Below are 21,869 nucleotides of genomic sequence, written 5' to 3' on the forward strand. Positions count from 1 at the left end.
GGAGCTGCAATTTCTAGTGCCTGCAGAAGAAACAACACTCTGTAAATGATCTTATTTCAACACATCACAAACCTATGTGGTGTGTGCTAAAATTGCAGAATAGGGGGAAATATGTGAGTGTGCGAGTCTCCACCAATTCTCACTCCATTCTCACCGAGAAATCAGATTGTGCTATTGTTCTGTGAGTCTTCTGCTCCTAAGCAATGTTTAGAAATGCCCTCTGCTGCAGGTTTGTTAACCGACTGCATGAACAGATGGGTTGCCAGTTCTAGCAACTAACTTGTTGTGTGAGACAAAGTGTGAAGTAATATGCTGTGACCAGAATCCTGGCCAGGCTGGTAATTCACTCCAATCACACAGAGAAGGATGGGGCCGAGGGGGAACAGAGAGAGATAGGTGAGGGCAGCCGTTGAAGAGATTAAGGTGAGGGTCCTTTCTTTTTCTGCTTTGTGTCAATTTTTCACTTCCCTCTCCATCTGTGCAGTTCTCCTGAACTCTAACGTTTCACAATCTCGCCTCTAATCTCACTCATCTCATAGCCTTCAACCTAGCTGGTGTGAGGGCAAAGGCTGCAGGCAAGCAATACACAAACCAAAAGGGCAGGACGTTTTTGTATTACTCCTGAGTAAAGAAATACCCTCAGCATAGTGGTGTAATAATAGCACCCTTTTCATTGTAGTAAGAGTTGAATGATCCTCTACGATGAGTCAAATGGGTCACTGTTACATACATTTTCCTGTGCTCTTATTGCTTAAGTGTGAAACTGAGATCAAGCAGGCCATAACCCCTCTCTCTCTCTCTCTCTCTCTCTCTCTCTCTCTCTCTCTGCCATCCTCTCTGACTCACAGGAAACAAGATGGAAGGATTCCTGGTATATCTGATGAAGTAGAGCCCTCACTAGCACACTCCCACCCTCCATTTCCTCTTCCCTCACTTACAAAGGTAACACAAGACTTCGACCTGTTCTCTTCTCTATTCAGGTTTGCATTCGGTATACAGCTGCTGGAATCACATACTGAGACAGTGCCAAGATATTGATCTGATAAACGTCAAATCATCAGAATGCTTTAAAGCTGACATTTTGTCACCCCAGTAAAAACACAGTTGTGATTACAGTATGTCTCAGGCGCCCATATAAACATTGAAACAGGTTTTGAGTTGCACTATGTAATCATTCCTCATGTTACAGTAATACTGGCCTTTAACAGATCTCTTTCTAATTCACTTCCACTGTAAATTTTGTGGACAACAGTTTTTCTGAAATGAATATGAGGCTTCAGCAGTCTGAAGCAGGTATAGGAATGATTACAGCAAGCAAAGTCACTAGCATGGCTTACTTACTGGTACACTTGAATGAAATAGAGCCAGTATTAATGTTATTAGATGCAACACCTGTGCATTTCCTGTTATGGCAAGTCAAATTGCCTGCTGTAAAAAATGTCTGTCAAGGATATTATATTTGTCTAATGGAGGATAATGTACTGTAGACAAAAATGGAGTAAGGCAGTTAGTGACCCATATCCTACCTTGTTTATTTAAGGATTTAAGGAAGTTTGGTGATGTTTTAAACTTTGTTATTGTTAACAAATCCCATGAAAAGACCAAAACCAAAAATGAAGTTATCTTACTAACAAATACTGCCTGTGTAGCCAAATCCTGATATAGAAGATATGAAATCCACAGTGCCTGGAGCACAATGGACAAGGCTAGGTGCTAACTAAGCAAAATTGTCATTGCAAACAAAGCATTATGTATTTACATTTATGAATCAGACCATTACCAATAATCTGCTTATAAAGCTGTTTACACTGGTTTGTATTTCTCTCTCTCTCTCTCTCTCATTGTCTTCAAGGGGGCGTCGCAAACACCAACCTGATTATTCTTGGGTGTTGCGACTTGTAAAGGTTGAGAACCACTGCACCAGCACATCAAATATGCATTAATTTGTGGCTAAATGTGGAACCCAACAAATGGTCTATTTGCTTGAGTTTGAGTAATGTTTGCTACTTCAGCATTTAGGAGGAACAAGTGCCACAGACTAGAGTTAGGGTTAGGGTTAGGGTTCATGTGTCATGACAAGTGTCATGTGTTCATGACAGTGTCATGTCACTCTTATGTAGTTACCTTCAAGTAAAGTGTTACTGAATAATGTAACTGTTTAAAGCAATGTCAGATCAGTATTTTGCATCAGTGATAGCATGAGCCCAGTACACAGAGTTACTGTTGGCAATGGAATAGTGTTACCAGTCCATCCCTACCTTTAATGCATCGGCCATTTTTCTCTCTTTCTTTTCCGCTCATCACATCCTTTAGCTGTTACACCAGGTGAAAGGTGGCTCTGATGCCCCCCACCTCTGGTAGCTGTTGGCAGGTTGTTGAGGTGCCTGACAGAAGAGTCTGTGCCCTCTGTCGCATGTCTCTGGGACAAATATAGATCTACAGCAGTTGTTCCTCTCCTCATACCATAGGAGGCACATTGGTGGTATTTTTGTCACACATGCAGTGGAAATACAATTTGCAAGGGATTCATATTATGTAGTTATATATGGAGCTGCAAAAATAGACTTGCAGGGATACATTTTTTTTTGTTTTGTCTCCATGTCTTCATGTGAGAAATGTTCTCATTTATTTATATATTTCATATTTTGTCAAACTGTAGACCTAAATATTTAACAATGTTAAAATGGATTGTGTGTGTCTATGGTGACAGGAAGTTGTAATCTCTACAGTACATACAGTCATGTGAAAGAATTAGGACACCCATGCTAAAGTTGACTAAAAAGAGGAATAAAAAAATCATCTTTTGGAAAGTGATCTTAATGCCTTAATTTAAAAAATGAGGAAAAATCCAGTCTTTAACGACACCAATTTTCTTTGTGAATGAATAATGTAGTGTAAATAAATAAATGTTCTTCCTTAAAATACAGGGGGCATAAGTAAGTAGAGTAGAGATTGGCATGGGGTACTTTCCATAAAATCATCTCTCAATGCAAATCAAACCAGCTATTAGGCTAACTGAAATAAAACCATTAAAATCTCTAGGTATGGTGAAGGGGATGTGATGATGTGGGGCTATTTTGATTCTAAAAGGCCAAGGGAACTTTATCAGGATGCAGATTATCCTGGATCCATGAAATAACTGACCTTTAAAAATAAAAATCTCCCTGCCTCTATGGGAATTTAACATAGGGGTGTACTTACTTATGCCCACTGTATTTTAAGGAAGAACATTTATTTATTTACACTACATTATTCATTCACAAAGAAAATTGGTTTCCTTAAAGGTTGGATTTTTCCTCTTTTTTTTTAATTAAGGCCTTAAGATCAATTTCCTAAAGATGAGTTTTGTATTCCTCTTTTTAGTCAACTTTAGCATGGGTGTCCTAATTTGTTCACATGACTGTATATGACGTTATAGGTTGCACACAATAGGGTTGTTAAAGCCAAGAGCTTAAACAAGACTGGGAAACTTTATAGTATTTTTTCTGCCAGTGGTTTAGTTAAAAGCTCTTTAAGTAAATCAGCCTAGTGTTTCTGAATAGAACAGAGCTGATGAGAAAAATTCACATAATAGAACTTGGGTCAGAGATATGCAGAGAATACTTCAGATGATTATACTAAATGTGACATATTGAAAGGTGCTTTGATGGTCTTTTCATGAGACGCTAATACACTAATGTTGGCCTGTAAGTGGCAGTGGAACCTTTGCTCATAGACGTGTAGCTACAGAGATGCTATCTGTGTCTTTTAGGTGTGGAACTATAAAGGTTTACTCTGCATTTCTGCAAGTCAGACACCTCGCTTCAGTGTGTTGTAATGATCTGATCAGAGCTGATGGCCTGAACGTTTTAGGTTGTGATCTCCAAGTGTGATTACAATGCAGGAGTTCCTTTTCAAACAAAGTGACTTATTCATCCACTCGTGCTCATGATGATTCGTACATGTGCTTTATGAGTGATCATCACAAATATTCCCACATTCAGTTTGTCTTAAAGGAGAACTTAAATGGAAATACTGCATATGTGAAAAAAGTAGAATAAAGCCCTTTGGCTCCAGATGGACCTACGCAAAGTCTGATGAATTGCCTCAAGTGATGTCACTTGACTGAACAATACAAGTTCTAAAAATGACAGAAGTGAGTTTCCCAGACCTATGTAGCCCACTTTTCATCTCTGCTTGGGACTAGCGGCTCAAGGCTACATTAGCCACTACTAGCATAGCACACCTGAATATCCTAATTAAGTGTTGGCGGTCAAGTTGCATTTTGGTTAATGTAAGCAACGGGTTTTGACAAGGAAGAAGAATGCTTGGAATAAGAAAGGCGATATCTGTGGTTCTGCTCCATCAATTTCCATCCTTTTTTTTTAACTGTCCATCAAGAATCTAGACAGGGTAACAGGAGTGCAATGCAAAACTGTTTTAGCAACAACTTTTTTGATGAGTGTATTAACCTGCTCACCTTGTCAAGTTAGCAGTAGGTTAATAGAAAGGAACTAATGGATTTAGCATCTTTATGCTAAAAGTGTCTCAAGTCCTTGGTAAGGCAGTGATAATAATGCATTACACATACAAATGGCCACAAGATGTTCATCAAAATGCAAGAGATGTTTCATGTTATAGGGAGAGTTACAGTGCCTCTTTGTTTCAACTGATTGTTCACTGCTTTTGCCAGAGAGAAGACAATAGGAGATCAGCCTCAGCATACAGAGAACTCAGCAGCAGTTCTGTAGACCTTAACCTCTGTGACAATCGGCCAGCTCGTCTGAGGCAGTGATGGGCTGAAGAGGGGGCCCATCTGTGTGAACTCCCTTTGTGTCCACCAGGCCCCGTTGGCCTCAACAAGGTCAGGCTAGTCTCTGGAGCCAGATCTGATGAATGGACCTCAATGGATTTTCTCTGGCTGAAATGATAGACTGCTCTGTCCATTGATTGACTCTCTTTGAAGTTCAGTTTTCCATTTTACCATATTGCCTTTGAGGATGCGGATAACCCTGAGAGCATTGAGGGATAGGGAGTGTTGGCTTTGGATGCAATGACAATTTGTCTGTGGAAATCCAAATGGGGCTCTGGTTGTGAGGAGTAAATGAAGTACTGGAGTCAAAGCTTCACTCCTCAGCTTGCAGACTAAGTAGAAAGGTCTGGACTGTATGGTTCTTGGATCGTATGTATTCACTCACATACTGGTTTTTTGACTCACTCTGCCATTCAGCTCAGTCAGTCAGTTCTTTCTTCGACACACACACACACACACACACACACACACACACACACACACACACACACACATTACAATTGCTGGTAATTTGAACAGTGATGGTTCATTGCAGCAGCTCCATATTGTCTCTGAGGGCAGGAGCCGAAACGTGAGCAGCTTAAAAAAACTGAAGCAAGTCTGAAAGTCCAGCGATGACACTTGTGAGTCAAACTTGTGAATCTGTTCACTTGTGTAGTGCTGATCTTGGTCTTCTACTGTACATATTGTTCCGTTAGATCAAACACCACATACTGTACTGTAGTCACCAGGAGGACTGTGCAACTGTGTGTTGACTTTCCGAACAGCTTGAACTGAAATGTCGCACACACCAACGCAGCCTGGCAATCAGTATGCTTCATGACTGAAACAATGTCAGTGCTCATAGTGTGATTCTGAATAGCAATTAAGATTTCCCTCACATTTGCCATCAAGTAACAATTATACATGATTATCAGGCAAGTATGTAATTAGTATTCAGCTTTCTTCTGTAAAGGTTATCAAATCCCAGTTTGGCATTCAGCTAAAGCCGGTCTAGACCTGAGTAAACAGATCAGCAGTAATGAAATGTAACCTCAGGATGAGACCATACTAGGTTACCCATTCTGATACATCACTCAGCTGCAAGTTATTGTCACACACTTGGATGTATGAAATGATTTTCTAGGCGTGCATGGTTTTTAAGAATGTCCACTCTTTTCTTTCTTCTGTAATCACAGAACACACACATATCAGCCTCATTCACGGCTGCACTAACTCAGGATTTACTACAGTGTTTACACATACTAGTGTAACTCTTATTCAAATAACAGTGCATAAAAAAAAGAATGACCATATTACATTATTACCCACACTCATATACAATCTTGCACACAGGCCACACACACGAGGCCGCCGGCAACTACAAAGAATTCCCCTTAGCTGCTTAGCTAACTCGAGCCGAGTGCCCCTTTTCAGAGATGTACTAAATAACTTTTCCGTCACATTAGCTCACATTGCATTATTGATATCCAATATCACATGTATGCTTTTTTCACATCTGTATTAGTACACTATAACACCTTAGCAACTTCTATGCTCACCTGTAATCACAGAACACACACATACCAGCCTCATTCACGGCTGCACTAACTCAGGATTTACTACAGTGTTTACTGAATTGTGCAGGACCCCTCATAGCTGCCCACAGTGCCTGTGCCTTTCTACTCACCCATACCTCATGCATACTGTCCCAGTGTTATTGAATAAATAGATGTTGTGCTAGCTAATGAAGCATTAGAACAACACATTAACATAATCAAGCAAAATAACAGAAGAGAAAGAGGTTTCCCTTTATATAGCCAATATTACTAAAAGGCCCACATTATCTCTTTCCATACAAAATCTGTACTTTGTGCACTTCAATTCAAATATTGTTACCTCTCCTCCTTGTGTGTTTTTCCCATCGATTTCCTCAAGGGAAATCAATGCAGACGGGTAGCTGACAGTGTTTATCTTCTAATGCAAAATGAACAACGCTTAACACATATGGGGAGAATCTGTCCTCTTGAAAGCTTTCAGCATTTTTTTTTAAGTAGGTCAGTGTTTGTTGACATCTGATGTTGGGAGTGCACCTGATGGAGAAAGCTACACAGAAAAGTCTCTGCTTTCACAGAACGACAGCTCCCCACTTTCATCCCCCTCGCCTTTTTATCTCTCCTTTCCTCCTAGTATACTTAACTATGCACTGATGATTCCCCTACCATGCTGTGGCATCTACATATGCAGGGAGTTGGGCTGCTGCTTGCCTGTGTCACATATCTCCTCTGGTGGAAGTGGTAACACGTGGAGCTTTCACTTTGTTGCTTTCTTACCAAGGACACGATGCAGTGTAAAGTGCTTGATGCGTGTGTAGAGTCCCCAGAGTGCACCACTCATTTATTAACTTTTCTCATTCATTTATAATGGTCACTTAATGTTATTAAGCATTAATTGCAAAAAAAAGGCTTTAGTATCTGTCTAAGTGCTTGTACAGAAATAGTAGCACATGACTAACAGCTCATAATCAGCACTTACTGTATAATTTATGAGAGCACTGCAGGTATAATAAACCTAGCTACCTCTCAACATGTGCTGTAAAAAACATCGTAACATTACCTGTAAAATGTATAGGAACGTCTAGGTTTGTCCTTAATCGCCTGAGAGGTAAAATAAATGCCTACACTCGCCTGTTTCTTTATGTCTGGCTCTCTGTATAAAGCAAAGGAGAAGAGTTTCTGAGAGGGAGGCTTGAGAAATACCAGATGAAAGAAAAGAGGAAGAGAATAGTCTAATATTGCAATTCAACAGAAAAGAGAACTGCAGGTTTTTTTGTGCGTCCACATTCAAGTGCATGTGTGTGTTTGCAAAAGAAAAGGTAGTTGTGCAGACAGAGAGGGGAGAAACATTGTTCCTCCCTTCCTCCTACTTCCTACAGAACAGCTGTGTGTGTCTATGGGAGGGTGGGTATGAAAAAAGGGAAGGAAGGGAAATTACATTCTCACACTCCGGCACATGCTTTTCTCACACACAGATGTATGGATTCTGATTGACAACAGTCTAGTTTTCTCTGATAGTCCATTGTCTGAGCAGTGACAGTGAGTGTGAAGTGTCATTGTCAACCTCGCTTTTCTGTCAGTTTGACTGCACCTGTACTTGTAAAATGATGACTGATCTCAAGATACCTAAGAATGCCTTATTGGACGGACTGCTCAACAGTCCCCCCACTAAGCCTTTTCTCAAGAGACGATGCCTCAGTGATGTGAGTATTTTTCACTTGCCTGAAGTGAGAGAATATTTTCACTCTAGTTCTTGGTGCTTGTTTAATTATTAAGGTAGCTTAGAGACAGACGTGTATGTGTTTGGTGCTGCAGGACAGTAGATATTTTATTTTTGTACATTGTACAGATAGGGACATGCGCCATTGCTCTAAAGTCCGTCTTAGCTCCATACAGATCAACTGTTTGCAGCACTTTTTTTTTTACCTGATGATAACATGCAAAATACAATTAGCCAATTCTGTAATTATGCCATTTTGTATTTCTACATAGCTATGGTTCACGTTCTGCTCTGCTAAAACAGTAGCTCCATCTTTCTCAGTAGAGATTGAGCAGTGATGTAGTTACTGTACGGTTCACTGATTATCTAGTCAGCATATGACAATGTTTGTTGATGTTTGTTTAGCAGTCAGGAGAGCAATATCACTTTGAATATCGTATGGCTTTGTTTATTTTAACATGAAACAATAGACTCCAGGCTGCACCTTTGGCTGTCAGGGTCAGCTGTGTCTGTTTGTTTGGGTGTGCTTTTATGGGTGGTGATAGGTGTACGTTTAAGTATGTTTTAATACATGTACATGTCAAAATGTTTATATACATGCACGTATACGCTTTCCTGTGTGTGTGTGTGTGTGTGTGTGTGTGTGTGTGCGTGCGTGTGTGTTTGTTTTGCACGTCCTGCAGTGGCCTCAGTAAATTTAAGCTGTCATGTGGAAACATCATTTTGACACTTCAGTCCACTTGTGTTACATGGTGAACAGAGGTCTCACCCCACAACAAGCACTGCCGCCAGGGCTGCTGCGAACCCTTTTCATCTCAGGTTGGAGCTGCTTAAAATCCATAGCGTGGCCTCTGCAGAAGATAAATGCATGCCTGAGGGTGTTTTCTTCTACTTTAACCTGTACCAGTACCTCTGCTAATTGGACAAAACACTAAATGATGTTCTGTGGTAGTGCATGGTCAAGGTATAATTACAAATACGCTGGATTGAAGCCTCTTTGTCTAATGAGCAGCACCGGTGTCAGTGCACCACCTGGACACAAAACATCAAGATTAAACCACTGTTGATGTGAAACCCAGTTGCCATAGCATCCATGTCAATTTAGGTATATTTCATGCCTTGTACACTCTGAATGTGCCTGTTATCTAGTTAAATAAGTCTCGTTCACACATTAATGTGACTGAAAAATCATAGTGCCTTCCAGCTAATTTGGCTGTTGTGTGTAGTCAGATGAGCTGTTGGCTGTAGCAACACAGAGAAGCACCATGGAGCTTTGAGGCTCATTTTCCCCTAAGAGGTACTTGTTTACAGTGTGTTTGTCTTCAAGCGTGAAGGAAGGATTCTTCTGGAGTTGAATGGAGTCTCAGTGAGAATGGTGTCTAGTGGGATGGGGGATGCGTTAAGAAGCGTCATAGGGAAATATGGAATTAGGGATTTAGAGATTCCAACAGGAGTTCTCGTGTATTGAGACTGCACAGCCAGCTTTTGCAGTGAGCAGAGATTAAGGATGAGTGAAAATTGCAGGGAAAGCATATCAACACAACTGTCAAACCCAGTGTCAACTCTCTTCCACAGACCTCGGACCTGTTTGCCATGATCGAGAGGATGCAGGTACTGTAAGTTGTCCCCAGGCTCTGCTCGTCCGCTCTTCTTTCCACGCTTTAATCAAAGGGCATCCTCAGAATTTCACTCGCTTTGGACATAAAACTTCCATTTAAGTCTATTTCGAGACTCCCATTTTTGTGCTTTTCCTGCTATTTTTGCATTCCAGATTACAACCCTGCTACTGCAAGACTTTTATGTGTTTATCCCTCTCTTTGCCACTAATGTGTGTGTGTGTGTGTGTGTGTGTGTGTGTGCGTGCGTGCGTGCGTGCGTGCGTGCGTGCGTGCGTGCGTGCGTGTCTGTGTTTCGTAGCAGTGACAGTCCTAGGCTGCCTTTAGAAACCTGATGCTTCTGAATGTGCTGAACAGAGCCTTTGTGTTTTCTCTTCACAGTTGTTTTTTGTCTGTCACCAGATGTGTGACATGTTATGATGGATTTGTAGGAATGTAGTTTGTGTTTTGTACCCAGTAATGTTCAACTCCAGAGTTACACAAACCAGGAATCAAGAAGAGTAGATTCTAAAATAAGCCAATCGAAAGAGATCAAAACATACTTTGATATAGTAACTTTGATAAAGAACCCACGTTCCCTAATTCACAGAATCATAATATCATTCTTTTTTGCGTCTGCCTTTGGATTTTGAATTATGCGGTCTTTAAACTGACAAAACACATTTTTACGTGTAAAATTGAACTTGTAATGTGGGCATTGCTGTGTCAGAGTCAACTTAACATGATCCTGAAACATTGTGAACAATATTTTAATCTAAATATCCTACTATGATAATATCTATTATATTTCTGAAAGAAGCACAAAAACATGACTTAGGTTTAGAATATGTAAAATTCTGTAGAGGCTCAAACAACAACATCTTTCTGACGTTCTAGGGTTGATATATGTAATACTGGGGGGGTTCAAACCATATTTTATTAATTTTGTTTACCTATAGTTGTTAAACACCTAAACAGCACAGAAGCAGCAACATGGAATGCATATTCTACAACATTTAAAGGAAATGCGGGAGGGAAAGAGAAACCGAAGCAGTGGAACCATCTTCAAAGAATGAATTTAATGAAAGCCTTTTAAATTTTCCATTTGATTCATCTTCCTCAGTCCTACAAAAATTGTGCATCGAATTTGATACGACTCAAATCTTGCTGCAGGGTATTCCACTCAAAGAGGCCACTGATCAGGAATGCTTTGTTCCTCATCTCTCTCTGTGCTTTGGAAACTGTCAGTAGTTAGGAGTCAGCAGAATAAGGAGATAGAATAGATGCAAAGCCCTGTTTGGGCCTTTGAGTGGAATTGTGATTAATTATATCTGCAGTATGGCTTGATGGTTGTTCACATGGGCCTCTGCTTATCTTTTTCACCCGATATAGCCCCCAAGATATATCACTCCTCTTTACTTCCTCTTTCTCGGGCACATCTGGTGATTGAGCTTGCGTTACGTAAACATCAATTATTGCCACAAAGACTGATCTCACTCTATGCTGCTTCACAAGAAATTTCTATCAAAACTGTGTATGTGTCTCTTTGTGTATCTTTGCACGTGTGAACCTGTTTTGAAGATATTTCACCTGTTCCCTCAGGATCCTATTGTTTTTTTTTCTCTCTCTACAGGGTTGCAGAATGGATGAGCAAAGATGCCCCCTCCCTCCCCCCCTCAAAGTGAGTCGAAAAATCCTCACATCTCCTTCTAGACCACTGTCTGGTAAAGCATCCTTACTGGCAGAGTTATAAACCTTTTCTTATCAGCTGTCAGACAGGCATTAGAATGCTCAACGACTGAGTTCGGAACTCAACGGGGACTAGGCCTGCAAAATCCTAAGCTGTGCTATTACCTAGACAGGCTTATACAGTTGGCAGTGAAGACTGGGGAATACTCTAAGTAGGAGATCTGAGGTCAAGTAAGGGCACACAATAGATGGTATCATCATCTTAAAGAAAAACATAAAGCCATTTATTGCTGTGGGCTGACAACAATCAGGTAACTTAGTGAGGGTCTGGCTGCCCTCTAATATGCATAAGGTCGTTTTGGAGTTTTAAGAAAAGATTTATATAAAGGCTCCCATGCAGCATAGTGTTGAAAGAGAAAGTTCTACAGTCCTATTGCCATGAATCATTAAAATAAATTTCAACAAATTAGCTATCAATGATGCACACTATATGGCCAAAGGTATGTGGACACCCTGCAGTATACCCATGTGTGATTGTTGAACATCTCATTCCAAAACCATGGGCATTAATACGCTGCCTCCGCTCTTCTGGGCAGGCTCTCTACAAAACGTTTAAACCTATTTTTAAGCAATTTTGTTTCCATTCAGGCACAAAGAGTAGTGAGGTCGGGCACTGATAGTGAGCGATAAAAGGACTGGCTCTCAGTCCGTGCTACAGTCCAGGCCAAAGGTGTTGAATGGGGTTTAGGTCAGGGTTCTGTACAGGCCAGTCAAGTTCTCCACACTAAATCTGGATAACTATTTCTTTAAGGGCCTGGCTTTGTGCAAGGGGGATAGTGTCATGTTGAAACAGGGCCTTCTGTAAACCATTTTGGAAGAACACTATGGCTCAAAATATTATCGCATCTTGCAGCAGTTAGGTTTCCCTTAATTAGCGCTAATGAGCTAAGCTCATACCATGAAAACAGCCCCAGACCAAATTTAAAAAGTGAACGGACACATACGTTGCAATATACTTTAGTGTACCATGACCCATGTCTGGGTCGCTATTGTTTTTTGGTGGTATATTTTATATTATATATATTATATTTTTTTTTATAACTGCACACATGTAGACAATGGAATGGAGCTACAGTTGAGACTGGCTTTTTCAGCTAACCTAAACCCCTGTCTTTTCCTCCAGCGCCACCATGAGTTTGACATTATTGGGTTTTTAAGTGAAATGTCTTGATAACTATTGGATGGATTGCCTGGTACAGATATCTATTGAGCCCTTTCCTTTGGTGATCCTCTGACTTTTCCTCTAGTACCACCTCCATCTCTACTCTTGTCTTAATCAAAACAAACGTTGAAACGACTACAGATTGTACAGAACTTAGCTTGCTAGGCTTTTAACCAGAGCCAAGAGGTACCATCACATCACACCTGTTTTAGCCTCTTTACATTGGCTCCCTGTTTGTTTAAGGATTCATTTTAAGATATCGTTGGTACTTCATGACCTGGCAATTCCCTTATAAACCTTTACGTTGTTTATGATCCTCGGGCATTGGTCTTTTGTCTCTTTTAGAGTCCAGGCTAAAAACTAAAGGGGACAGAGCTTTTGTAATCAGGGCCCCGAGGCTCTGGAAGGACCTGCCCGAGGAAATAAGGCTGTCTGAGTCAGTGTCTTCTTTCAAGTCTCTAAGTCTTCTGAAAACATACTTTTATTGGAAAGCATATCCTGATTTTATCTGATTTTTTGTTTTTTTGTCTCTTTGTGTTTTACATGTGTTCTTTTATTGTAAAGCACTTTGTAACTACGTTTTGAAAGGTGCTATATAAATAAAATGTATTATTATTATACTCCAAGGTACAATTGCCAAAAATGCAATGCCATGAGAAGGTTGCATTTTGTTTAAGGGACTGTAACTTTAATTTATAAAGCTCTCTTGATCCTGCTTTCACTTCTGCTACATATAGCCGATACAACTTGTAATGAAACATGCTCTGTTGAAAGTGTCACTATCCGAAATTAAAGGAAAGTGTGTTTGCCAAAGAAACATTGCAATATGTCGTCACAAAATTGTGTTTGCAACGGACATCACAGATTACTTCCACAGTACCTGAATACAACTTTTAAATGTTGAAATAAGATGACATGTTTGTAACTGTGTGATGTCCAATGATGTGTTTGAAATAGTTCTGCATGCATTATCTGTCAGTAACTGAAAGGGAGCTTATCTCACACCAACACATGAATAGCCAATAGGAAACATGTCACTTTCTTTTTCAAGGAAATGGGTTGTTTTGTCTATTTTTCATGTCAGTACTTTGAGATTTAGCACCCAGTCTTTGGAGATTATAAAATATTTAAACTTTTACCAAATGACACGAGTTTATAAAGGAAATTAGGACAGCACTCCAATTAATAGTTTTTATTGCCACACGTACGTTTCGGGCACCTTGCCCAAAACATCCGTGTGTCAACAGAAACTAACTCGGTGTGTTGTCGTAATTGCCTTTATACATTATACACAATTAATTAAGTATCCAGCACCCAGTCTTCAAAGTTTCAATATGTGTTGAGCACGTTGGGTCTTATTTTTAATGAATGTTAAAAAGAGTTCCAATATTTACTTTATAACAACGAGAGCAGTGAGTGCAGATTTCCGTCTCAGATAAATGTTACTTGCTAACAAAAAATGACTATGTATTCACTAGAGAGGAATATAAGGCATTCGTCAGAAGGCCTGCTAATGTGACCTCTGTCATGTTCGAACAGTAGTACAGTAGTTAATATTCTGTCACAGTGTTTATGCTCATTGTTATTTTCCTCAAAGAACCAAAAGTGAAAGTATGACTAGAAGCGGCTGTTTGTCAGCTTGACTCATGTTTGTTTCCCTCCCTGCAGACAGAAGAGGACTACATCCCTTATCCCAGCGTTCATGAGGTACATACAACACACTCCCCGCACAAATAACTCAACGATGCACTATATATTATACAGATGTCAGACACTGTATAGCTAAAGGTTTAAACAAGTATAACAAAGCACACATTTTCTGCAACAATGAAAACAATGCAGTGCTTAATGCAACACACCGACTATAAGTTACTAATCAGTATACTTTTTTCACATGATTATTGTCCATCACTGTCAGGTTCTTGGTCGCACTAGCCCTTTCCCACTCATCCTGCTGCCGCAGTTTGGAGGCTACTGGATCGAGGGGACCAATCACGAGCTTAAAGACCCACCGGAGGCTGATCAACCCCCCTGTCCTACCTCCCACATCAAACTGGAGACAAAGAGCACCGCCAAGATCTACAGGAAGCAATTCATGGGCAAGGTGAGAATAGGAAAAAGGGGTTTGTTTATTCATGCAAACAAAACAGCACAAAGTTAATTTATTATTTATTAAAAAATACAATTTGGGAAAGGTCCCTTGTTTCCATTTTTTTATATTTACTGGCCTGAGCCGTGGTATCGAGGTCCCGCCCATGCAACTGCCTGACTAATTGCTAGTCAGTCAGAGCTATCAATCATGACATTTCACCCTGTTTTTGTAGCATCTAATAAACAATTAAAAACAAACACACTTGAACAAACATCAACGTGATAAGAACTACCTAAAAAGACAGAAATCATCTTTGGTGTACTATGATTCTTTTACTTTGGTCCATGTCCAATCCGCTAACATGGAGGGGGCGGGGTTTATGACCTATACTGCAACCAGCCACCAGGGGGCGATTGAGATGTTTTGGCTTCTGTTTTGGGGAGCTGTCAAGCCATCCATCTTTATATAGGCCACAGTCAATGCATACTTGCAAAGAGATGAGGACAAAAACCAGTTGCCACTTGTTGCTTGTGACATTAAAATCATTTAATTAATTCAATTAAAGTCTTGTATTACCCTTGAAAACCTTTACTTTTACAATACTGCTACGCTGTTAGTATTCTCTCCCAAAGTGATGAAATGAAGAAGTACATGCACAAGTACATACACCACACAAAGTGAGAAAAATACTAACTGTCGCCATATTATGCTATATGATACAAAATTGTAAATGAAATTGCCTACTTGTAAATGCAGTTTGTTATATATGCCTACCTCAGAAGTTGTGAGTTCAACCTAGATTATTAAAAGTTGGTACCTTGTTTTACACCTTTTCCTCAAGGGCACTTCTTTTTTAATTACAAGACTGTTACTCTCTCTGCGCCTCTCCATTTCTAATTTATTATAGCATTTTTTAATTCTCAGTTGCTGCAGGAGTATTCATCCCTGCATTTAAGTTTCTTCTGCTTATCTGTCCCCAGGAACACTTCAATTATTACACCATGGATGCAGCCCTGGGCCACTTGGTCTTTTCCATGAAGTATGATGTCATTGGGGATCAGGAGCATCTGCGCTTGATGCTTCGGTACAGTTTCCTATTATCTCTATCTCTGACCTGTTTTCTCTTCCATTTGTGCTTTTTTTATCCTCTCACAATTTCCTGAAATTGTTCTTTGCCTTTACTCCATTTTCCCTTTCTATGTTTCTCTCTCCATGGCTGTTTTCTCACATTGAACCTGCAACAACCCTGGCTTCAAATATCCATGTAATGCAGTGATGTTTGGCATCTACTCATAAATCTCCCAAACAGAACCATTCTATATAGAGTATTTTCACACACGACTTAACTGTTATGGTTAGATTACGTTTTATTTTTTGCTCAAGAATAGTGTTCATTTGAGCAAAACTGACACAAACTGCAATTCTCACTGCATTTTAAAATGTATTTCCAGCTTGATTGCTGACAATAGGCAGTGCTGCGGCAAAGCTTGACCACACTGGCACAGGGCACCCAATACATTTTCTCATCAATTTCATCTTCAATTATACACTCACCTAAAGGACTATTAGGAACACCTGTTACATTTCTCGTTAATGCAATTATCTAATCAACCAATCACACGGCAGCTGCTTCAATGCATTTAGGAGTCCTGGTCAAGACAATCTCCTGAACTCCAAACTGAATGTCAGAATGGGAAAGAAAGTTGATCTAAGCAACATTGAGCGTGGCATGGTTGTTGGTGCCAGACGGGCTGGTTTGAGTATTTCACAATCTACTCAGTTACTGCTCAGTACAACAATGCCTTGTTGATGCTAGAGGTCAGAGGAGAATGGGCCAAGTGATTCAAGCTGATAGAAGATCAACTTTGACTCAAATAACCACTTGTTACAACTGAGGTATGCAGCAAAGCATTTGTGTAGCCACAACACGCACAACCTTTAGGCGGATGGGCTACACCAGCAGAAGACCCCACCGGGTACCACTCATCTCCACTAAAAATAGGAAAATGAGGCTACAATTTGCACGAGCTCACCAAAATTGGACAGTTGAAGACTGGAAAAATGTTGCCTGGTCTGATGAGTCTTAATTTCTGTTGAGACATTCAGATGGTAGAGTCAGAATTTGGTGTAAACAGAATGAGAACATGGATCCGTCATGCCTTGTTACCATTATGCAGGCTGGTGGTGTAATGGTGTGGGGGATGCTATCATATCAATATGGGCTAACATTTGTAAAGAATGCTTCCAGTCCAGAATCAATGCCACAAAGAATTAAGACAGTTCTGAAGGCAAAAGGGGGTCAAACACGGTATTAGTAGGGTGTTCCTAATAATCCTTTAGGTGAGTGTATATCACTTCAGACGTCTGCTGCTTATTTTACACAGTCTGACAGTGTGCAAGCTGCTATTGTTAAAGGATTGCAACTTGTGTGTTTACTGTACTTCTCTTACACAAAATTGACTTTGGCAGTTTCACAGTATTTTGTTTCTGAAGTGTGTTTTACAAAAAAAACTAATTTCATCTCAGGAAGGGTTTCATAACAACTGGTTTGGTGGACATCTGCTCCATCAAGCCTCCAATGGGCTTTTGTTAAGTCAAAGTGCTTTAACTAACACTGGCTCTCGTAACATGCAGCTATCTTACAATAAATACCCCAGAAATAGCTTTATACTTGTATTTTATTAAGTACATAATTTCTATTATCCATAAAACTAATTCAATAATTATAAATAATATTTTTGAAATAAGGATGCCATCACAGATTTGGAAAAGGGTATGCTGCTTGTGTCCTTAGAAACACAACAAAACACACGCCAGGTTCCAACAGAGATTTGTGTTATTTATGTTCTGGGAGTTGTGCAATAAATAGAATAGAAATAGAAGTGTTAAAATGTTGTGTGGTACCGCATAAACATTGAAGCTCCTCTGTATAAATTACTTTAAAATCTGTGCCACAAAGTACTCAACAATCACCACACTATTCATCTATGTTGTACAAGGGTAACGGCTCCCACCTGCTCACTCACCAAAATCCTCTACTCCTTCACATTCTGCTAAAGACAGACGAGGGGGAGTGAGGCAGATCTCAACGCACCACAACCTGTGAATTTCATTTAGCACCCGAGAGCACTCCTCTCCAGATTTGTATAGCTGCATTTAGAGTGGATGAGTACGTTACGAGGTAACAATCTCTCAGCCCACAACATTTTTCACATAGTGATATTTTCTACTGGGTGGGCACCACCCACAGTCAACCCAGCATCCCAGTCAAACTGTCACTGACTCACAGTCCATATTTAAAGCATTTGTAAGAGATCTACATAATGATGAGTCATCATTTCTATTCTTATTTTACTGTCAATGCCCTATACACTGTAAAAACACCCATTTATATTTAAACAGAAGGATTACAGGTTACTCCCCTGTGTTAATGTTGCTACAAATGTCAAGCTTTATGTTCTCACTATAGATTGTAATATGGTTCTCACACAGCACCTGTGCAGTTTACAAAGAAAACGGTGGTTTAAACTGGGTCCTTGTTTACTATGGCGTTATTTGTGCCTCATTCCTGAGCGAGCAATTGTATATTTTGAGCACAGAGAAATATATTTCTATTTTCATTTTGAAAAGAAATTGTACACAAACAAAACACATTTTTTTAGTTTAAGCAAACAAAAATCTATTATGTGCTTAATAATTGTATTTGCATGTTTTCTATTATTCATATTAACGTGCAGTAATAACCCCTCTCACAAACTCTTGCGCTGGCAGACCGCTGCTGCACACCGGTCATGTCTCCCTCTCTCTCGCAACCTGTCCACTCGACTCGGCCGCACACACTCACTCAATGTGCCACAAAATCAACCAATAGAATTGAAGAAGGTCAATTCTGATTGGCTGTTCTTCTCCAATTAGATCATTAGTAGAACTATCTAATGTTTGTTGCATGATCTTCTATCCATATTACCTGCAGGTAATGGGTCCAAACCATGGTCCAAACTGCCAAACAGGAAATGAGCTTCCTATGGGCAAAGCCAGTCTACAGAAAGCCGTTCCACTCCCTATTCAGCCCCATTGTACCGAATTTGGTTGCAGTTCCACCAGAGTTCCACTGGGGGGGATTGCGGTCCAGTGCTAAATGAATGGGACTCTATGGAGCTAGACGGCTAAATTTGTCTCTTTCGCCTGATTGTCATTGAGAAATCTCAGATTTGATTGTAGTTTTTGCAAGTTCAACATGGATTATAGGTCGAAAGTTGAATGAACGAGTACTTGTGTCCTTTCGATTTCTTACAGGTTGAGTCGTTGTTGCCCATAACATGCTAGCATTCTGCTAATGAATGCTGATTGGTCAGTGAAGGACTGAATATTCGGCGTGGTCTTTAAAACATTAGCAAACCTCTTTCTAGAGGCTAACCTGTCAGCTGTGTTGTCGATGCCTCGAGAGAGAAAAAGGAAGTGACTCAGAGCTTGCCGTAAAGCAGTATCTCTGGCCGTATATGTGTATGACGTCATTGACATTTTAAAAGGCTTTTTAGAACAAAAAAGCAACTTTAAAAAAATCTAACACCCAACATTTTCTTAGCCTCCCCTTTCGAATGCAACATTCAAATTACCGAGACCTGGTGCTAATACGGCACCGGTGGGAGAAGAGATGTGTCACCTTTTTCAGCCTTTCTGAGTTTACAGGTATGCATTCTGCACTCGCCTGTGAGCGCCCTATAGTGGAACCAGAGTGGAACTGCAACCAGTAGTCGTGCTGTGATCACAAAAGATACTTGAAATACATTAGTTTAAAATACGCGTTGACCACCACGAAAAAAACTAGATTAACGTGTCTGTGTCCACAAATCAATAGATTAAATAATGTGACCATTTCACAAACTGCCGTGAGACTAGGTTGGAGCTTTATAGTAGAGGGAACTCAGACTGTACCATGTTGAGTACAGAACAGAGGAGTTTTCAGTACCCTTAATATGTCTATGTTAAGACAGCGGTAGACACTCCTCAATGGAAGTTCATATGGTGCGTTCCAGTTGAACTGAGAAGTCGGAATTTCCAAGTTCCCAGTCAGAAATTTCAACCGGAAAGCTCCCTGAAGTCAGATTATCGACTCGGAAAGTTGGAAAAGCTCACAAACCCGGACATCACAAACCAATAGCTGCTCTGAGCATCAACAGTAGTGGAAGCTGTATGAATATATTGTTTATTAGCATCTCTGTCTTATTTGTGTCTCATTAAATCAGTCGTACACACAGTGCTGGCCATTATCTATCCGTGGACATTTGTGGACGTGGACCGTTTGCAATTCACGTCCAATGCTAACGTTGGCGAGTGAATTTCAGTAATGATTCTTTTTATTTATAAAGTAATTATAAGTATCCCAGTAATGTGGCACAGTTTCCGTGGTATTGTTTATTGTACCCCTCGGATAGAGCAGTTAGGAAAGGTCCTCTTTGAACTGGAAATTAATTTGCATGAATGCTTAACATCAAAGAAGGAAAACATTAAAGCAGGAGGATTGCTTTGGATTAGAAACCAAACAGTAAGCATTTTGACTTTTCAAACTGTTTGCCTTTCAGCACAAAGCTAAAAACATACCATGATGTGATTCCCATTTCCTGTCTTACTGAGTTCCCCAATGTGGTTCAGATGGCCAAGGTAGGCAGTTATTATTGCACAGAATATCTATTCAAAAATTGTATTTAAGTATATATTTAAAATGAGAAAAGCTAAATGTACCTTTTCACTTGCAGCTTGTTTGTGAAGAAGTAAACGTGGATAGGTTTTATCCTGTCCTCTACCCAAAGGTAGGCGCTAGTCCTCATTCCCAAATAAAATGTTCTCTACTGCGGTCCACCAACACAACATCTCCATGAACCTGACTTAAAACGTCCTGTTCTCTTGTCCTCAGGCATCCAGGCTCATTGCTACCTTTGATGAGCATGTGATCAGCAACAACTTCAAGTTTGGGGTTATTTATCAAAAGTTTGGCCAGGTGAGTGTGCTTCAGACATACCGCTGCTAATCTTTGCTTTTTAAGTGATGTGTCACTCGTCCTGAAAATGTCCTTTGCTTCCTCCATGCAGACAACAGAGGAGGAGCTGTTTGGGAACATGGAAGAAAGCCCTTCCTTTGTAGAGTTCTTGGAGTTTCTGGGCCATAAGATTGAGCTTCACGACTTCAAAGGGTTTGCACTCTTTTCAGTTAAATTTCTTTTATTTTTGAGTGCTTTTGCTTAATTCTCAGCGCTTCACCTCATGTCTGTCAGAAGTAGGCTGTCATCCACTTTGCATTTGTTTAGAGTTGGCTTTAAATGAATCTCTGAAAAGCGATTTCAGAGTGTCCTGATATGTGTAGTGTTGCTGACATTGTGATTGAGTAGGCAGAAGAAGTGCCCTTGGCATTTCCTCATGATGGATGAGCGTGGATGGGCCGAGTCCTCTGAGGGCACGCACTTATGTTCCACTCCTAACACAGCTTTTTTTCAGTTCATGTCTTTTCTGTCTCCCTCTTGGCTGTTCACCTCAATCCTCTTTTCGCCTTTACTTCTCATTTTTTCTTATCTTCTCCTTTTTATTATTCTCTCTCCTCTTTCTTGCTTCTGCCCTTAAATCCTCTCTGTCTGGCTCTCCTTTTCTTCTTCAGATTTCGGGGTGGGTTGGATGTCACTCATGGACAGACAGGGACAGAATCTGTCTACACAAATTTCCATAATAAGGAGATTATGTTCCATGTGTCCACCAAGCTGCCTTACACAGAGGGAGACTCACAGCAGGTACAGTGACTTTCCAATGGTAACGTATTTGTGTTTTTACAGCAGTTTTTATGTACCTCAATTATTGTGAACACTAGCCTGAAACAAAATCTTTCTACCAGCACCTCTTAACTCACTAATCATGTTATATCTTCTTTGTTTAATCTGTACTAAAAACAAAATTTAAAAATGAAATGAATAGTGCTTTTCATACTATTCATCATGCACATACACTTATTCTTACTACTCTTATAATGTTACTGTTTCTGCACTACAATGGTACTGTTACCACACAGCACATAGCTGTACATACTGTACATATCTGTCTATATGGTTCATACTGAATATCCATATTTATTCTGTTTTTCTTATAATATATTCTGTTAGTACACTGCATATATCTATATTATTAGTATAATGTTACTGCTACTACATTGCACATATCTGTACATGTTCATACATTGTTC

At 40.0% G+C, this 21,869-nt stretch overlaps 1 protein-coding gene across 6 annotated transcripts in view; it reads left to right on the forward strand.

Annotated features, from left to right (window-relative positions):
* rap1gapb (RAP1 GTPase activating protein b) overlaps nt 1-21,869 on the forward strand; it is a 68,585-nt gene that overhangs the window by 29,642 nt on the left and 17,074 nt on the right. For 4 of the 6 annotated variants that reach the window (XM_078249091.1, XM_078249086.1, XM_078249088.1 and 1 more), the window contains 11 exons: nt 849-942; nt 9,623-9,658; nt 11,276-11,323; nt 14,222-14,260; nt 14,472-14,657; nt 15,626-15,729; nt 20,228-20,306; nt 20,402-20,455; nt 20,560-20,643; nt 20,735-20,835; nt 21,294-21,423. In XM_078249091.1, coding sequence (XP_078105217.1) covers nt 849-942; nt 9,623-9,658; nt 11,276-11,323; nt 14,222-14,260; nt 14,472-14,657; nt 15,626-15,729; nt 20,228-20,306; nt 20,402-20,455; nt 20,560-20,643; nt 20,735-20,835; nt 21,294-21,423 — 955 coding nt within the window. Of the gene's footprint in view, nt 1-848; nt 943-7,766; nt 8,031-9,622; nt 9,664-11,275; nt 11,324-14,221; nt 14,261-14,471; nt 14,658-15,625; nt 15,730-20,227; nt 20,307-20,401; nt 20,456-20,559; nt 20,644-20,734; nt 20,836-21,293; nt 21,424-21,869 lie in introns of those variants that run through there. The other 2 variants (XM_078249087.1, XM_078249090.1) reach the window with 2 other exon arrangements.

This window comes from Sander vitreus, chromosome 4 (assembly GCF_031162955.1).
Source record: "Sander vitreus isolate 19-12246 chromosome 4, sanVit1, whole genome shotgun sequence".
NCBI lineage: Eukaryota > Metazoa > Chordata > Actinopteri > Perciformes > Percidae > Sander > Sander vitreus.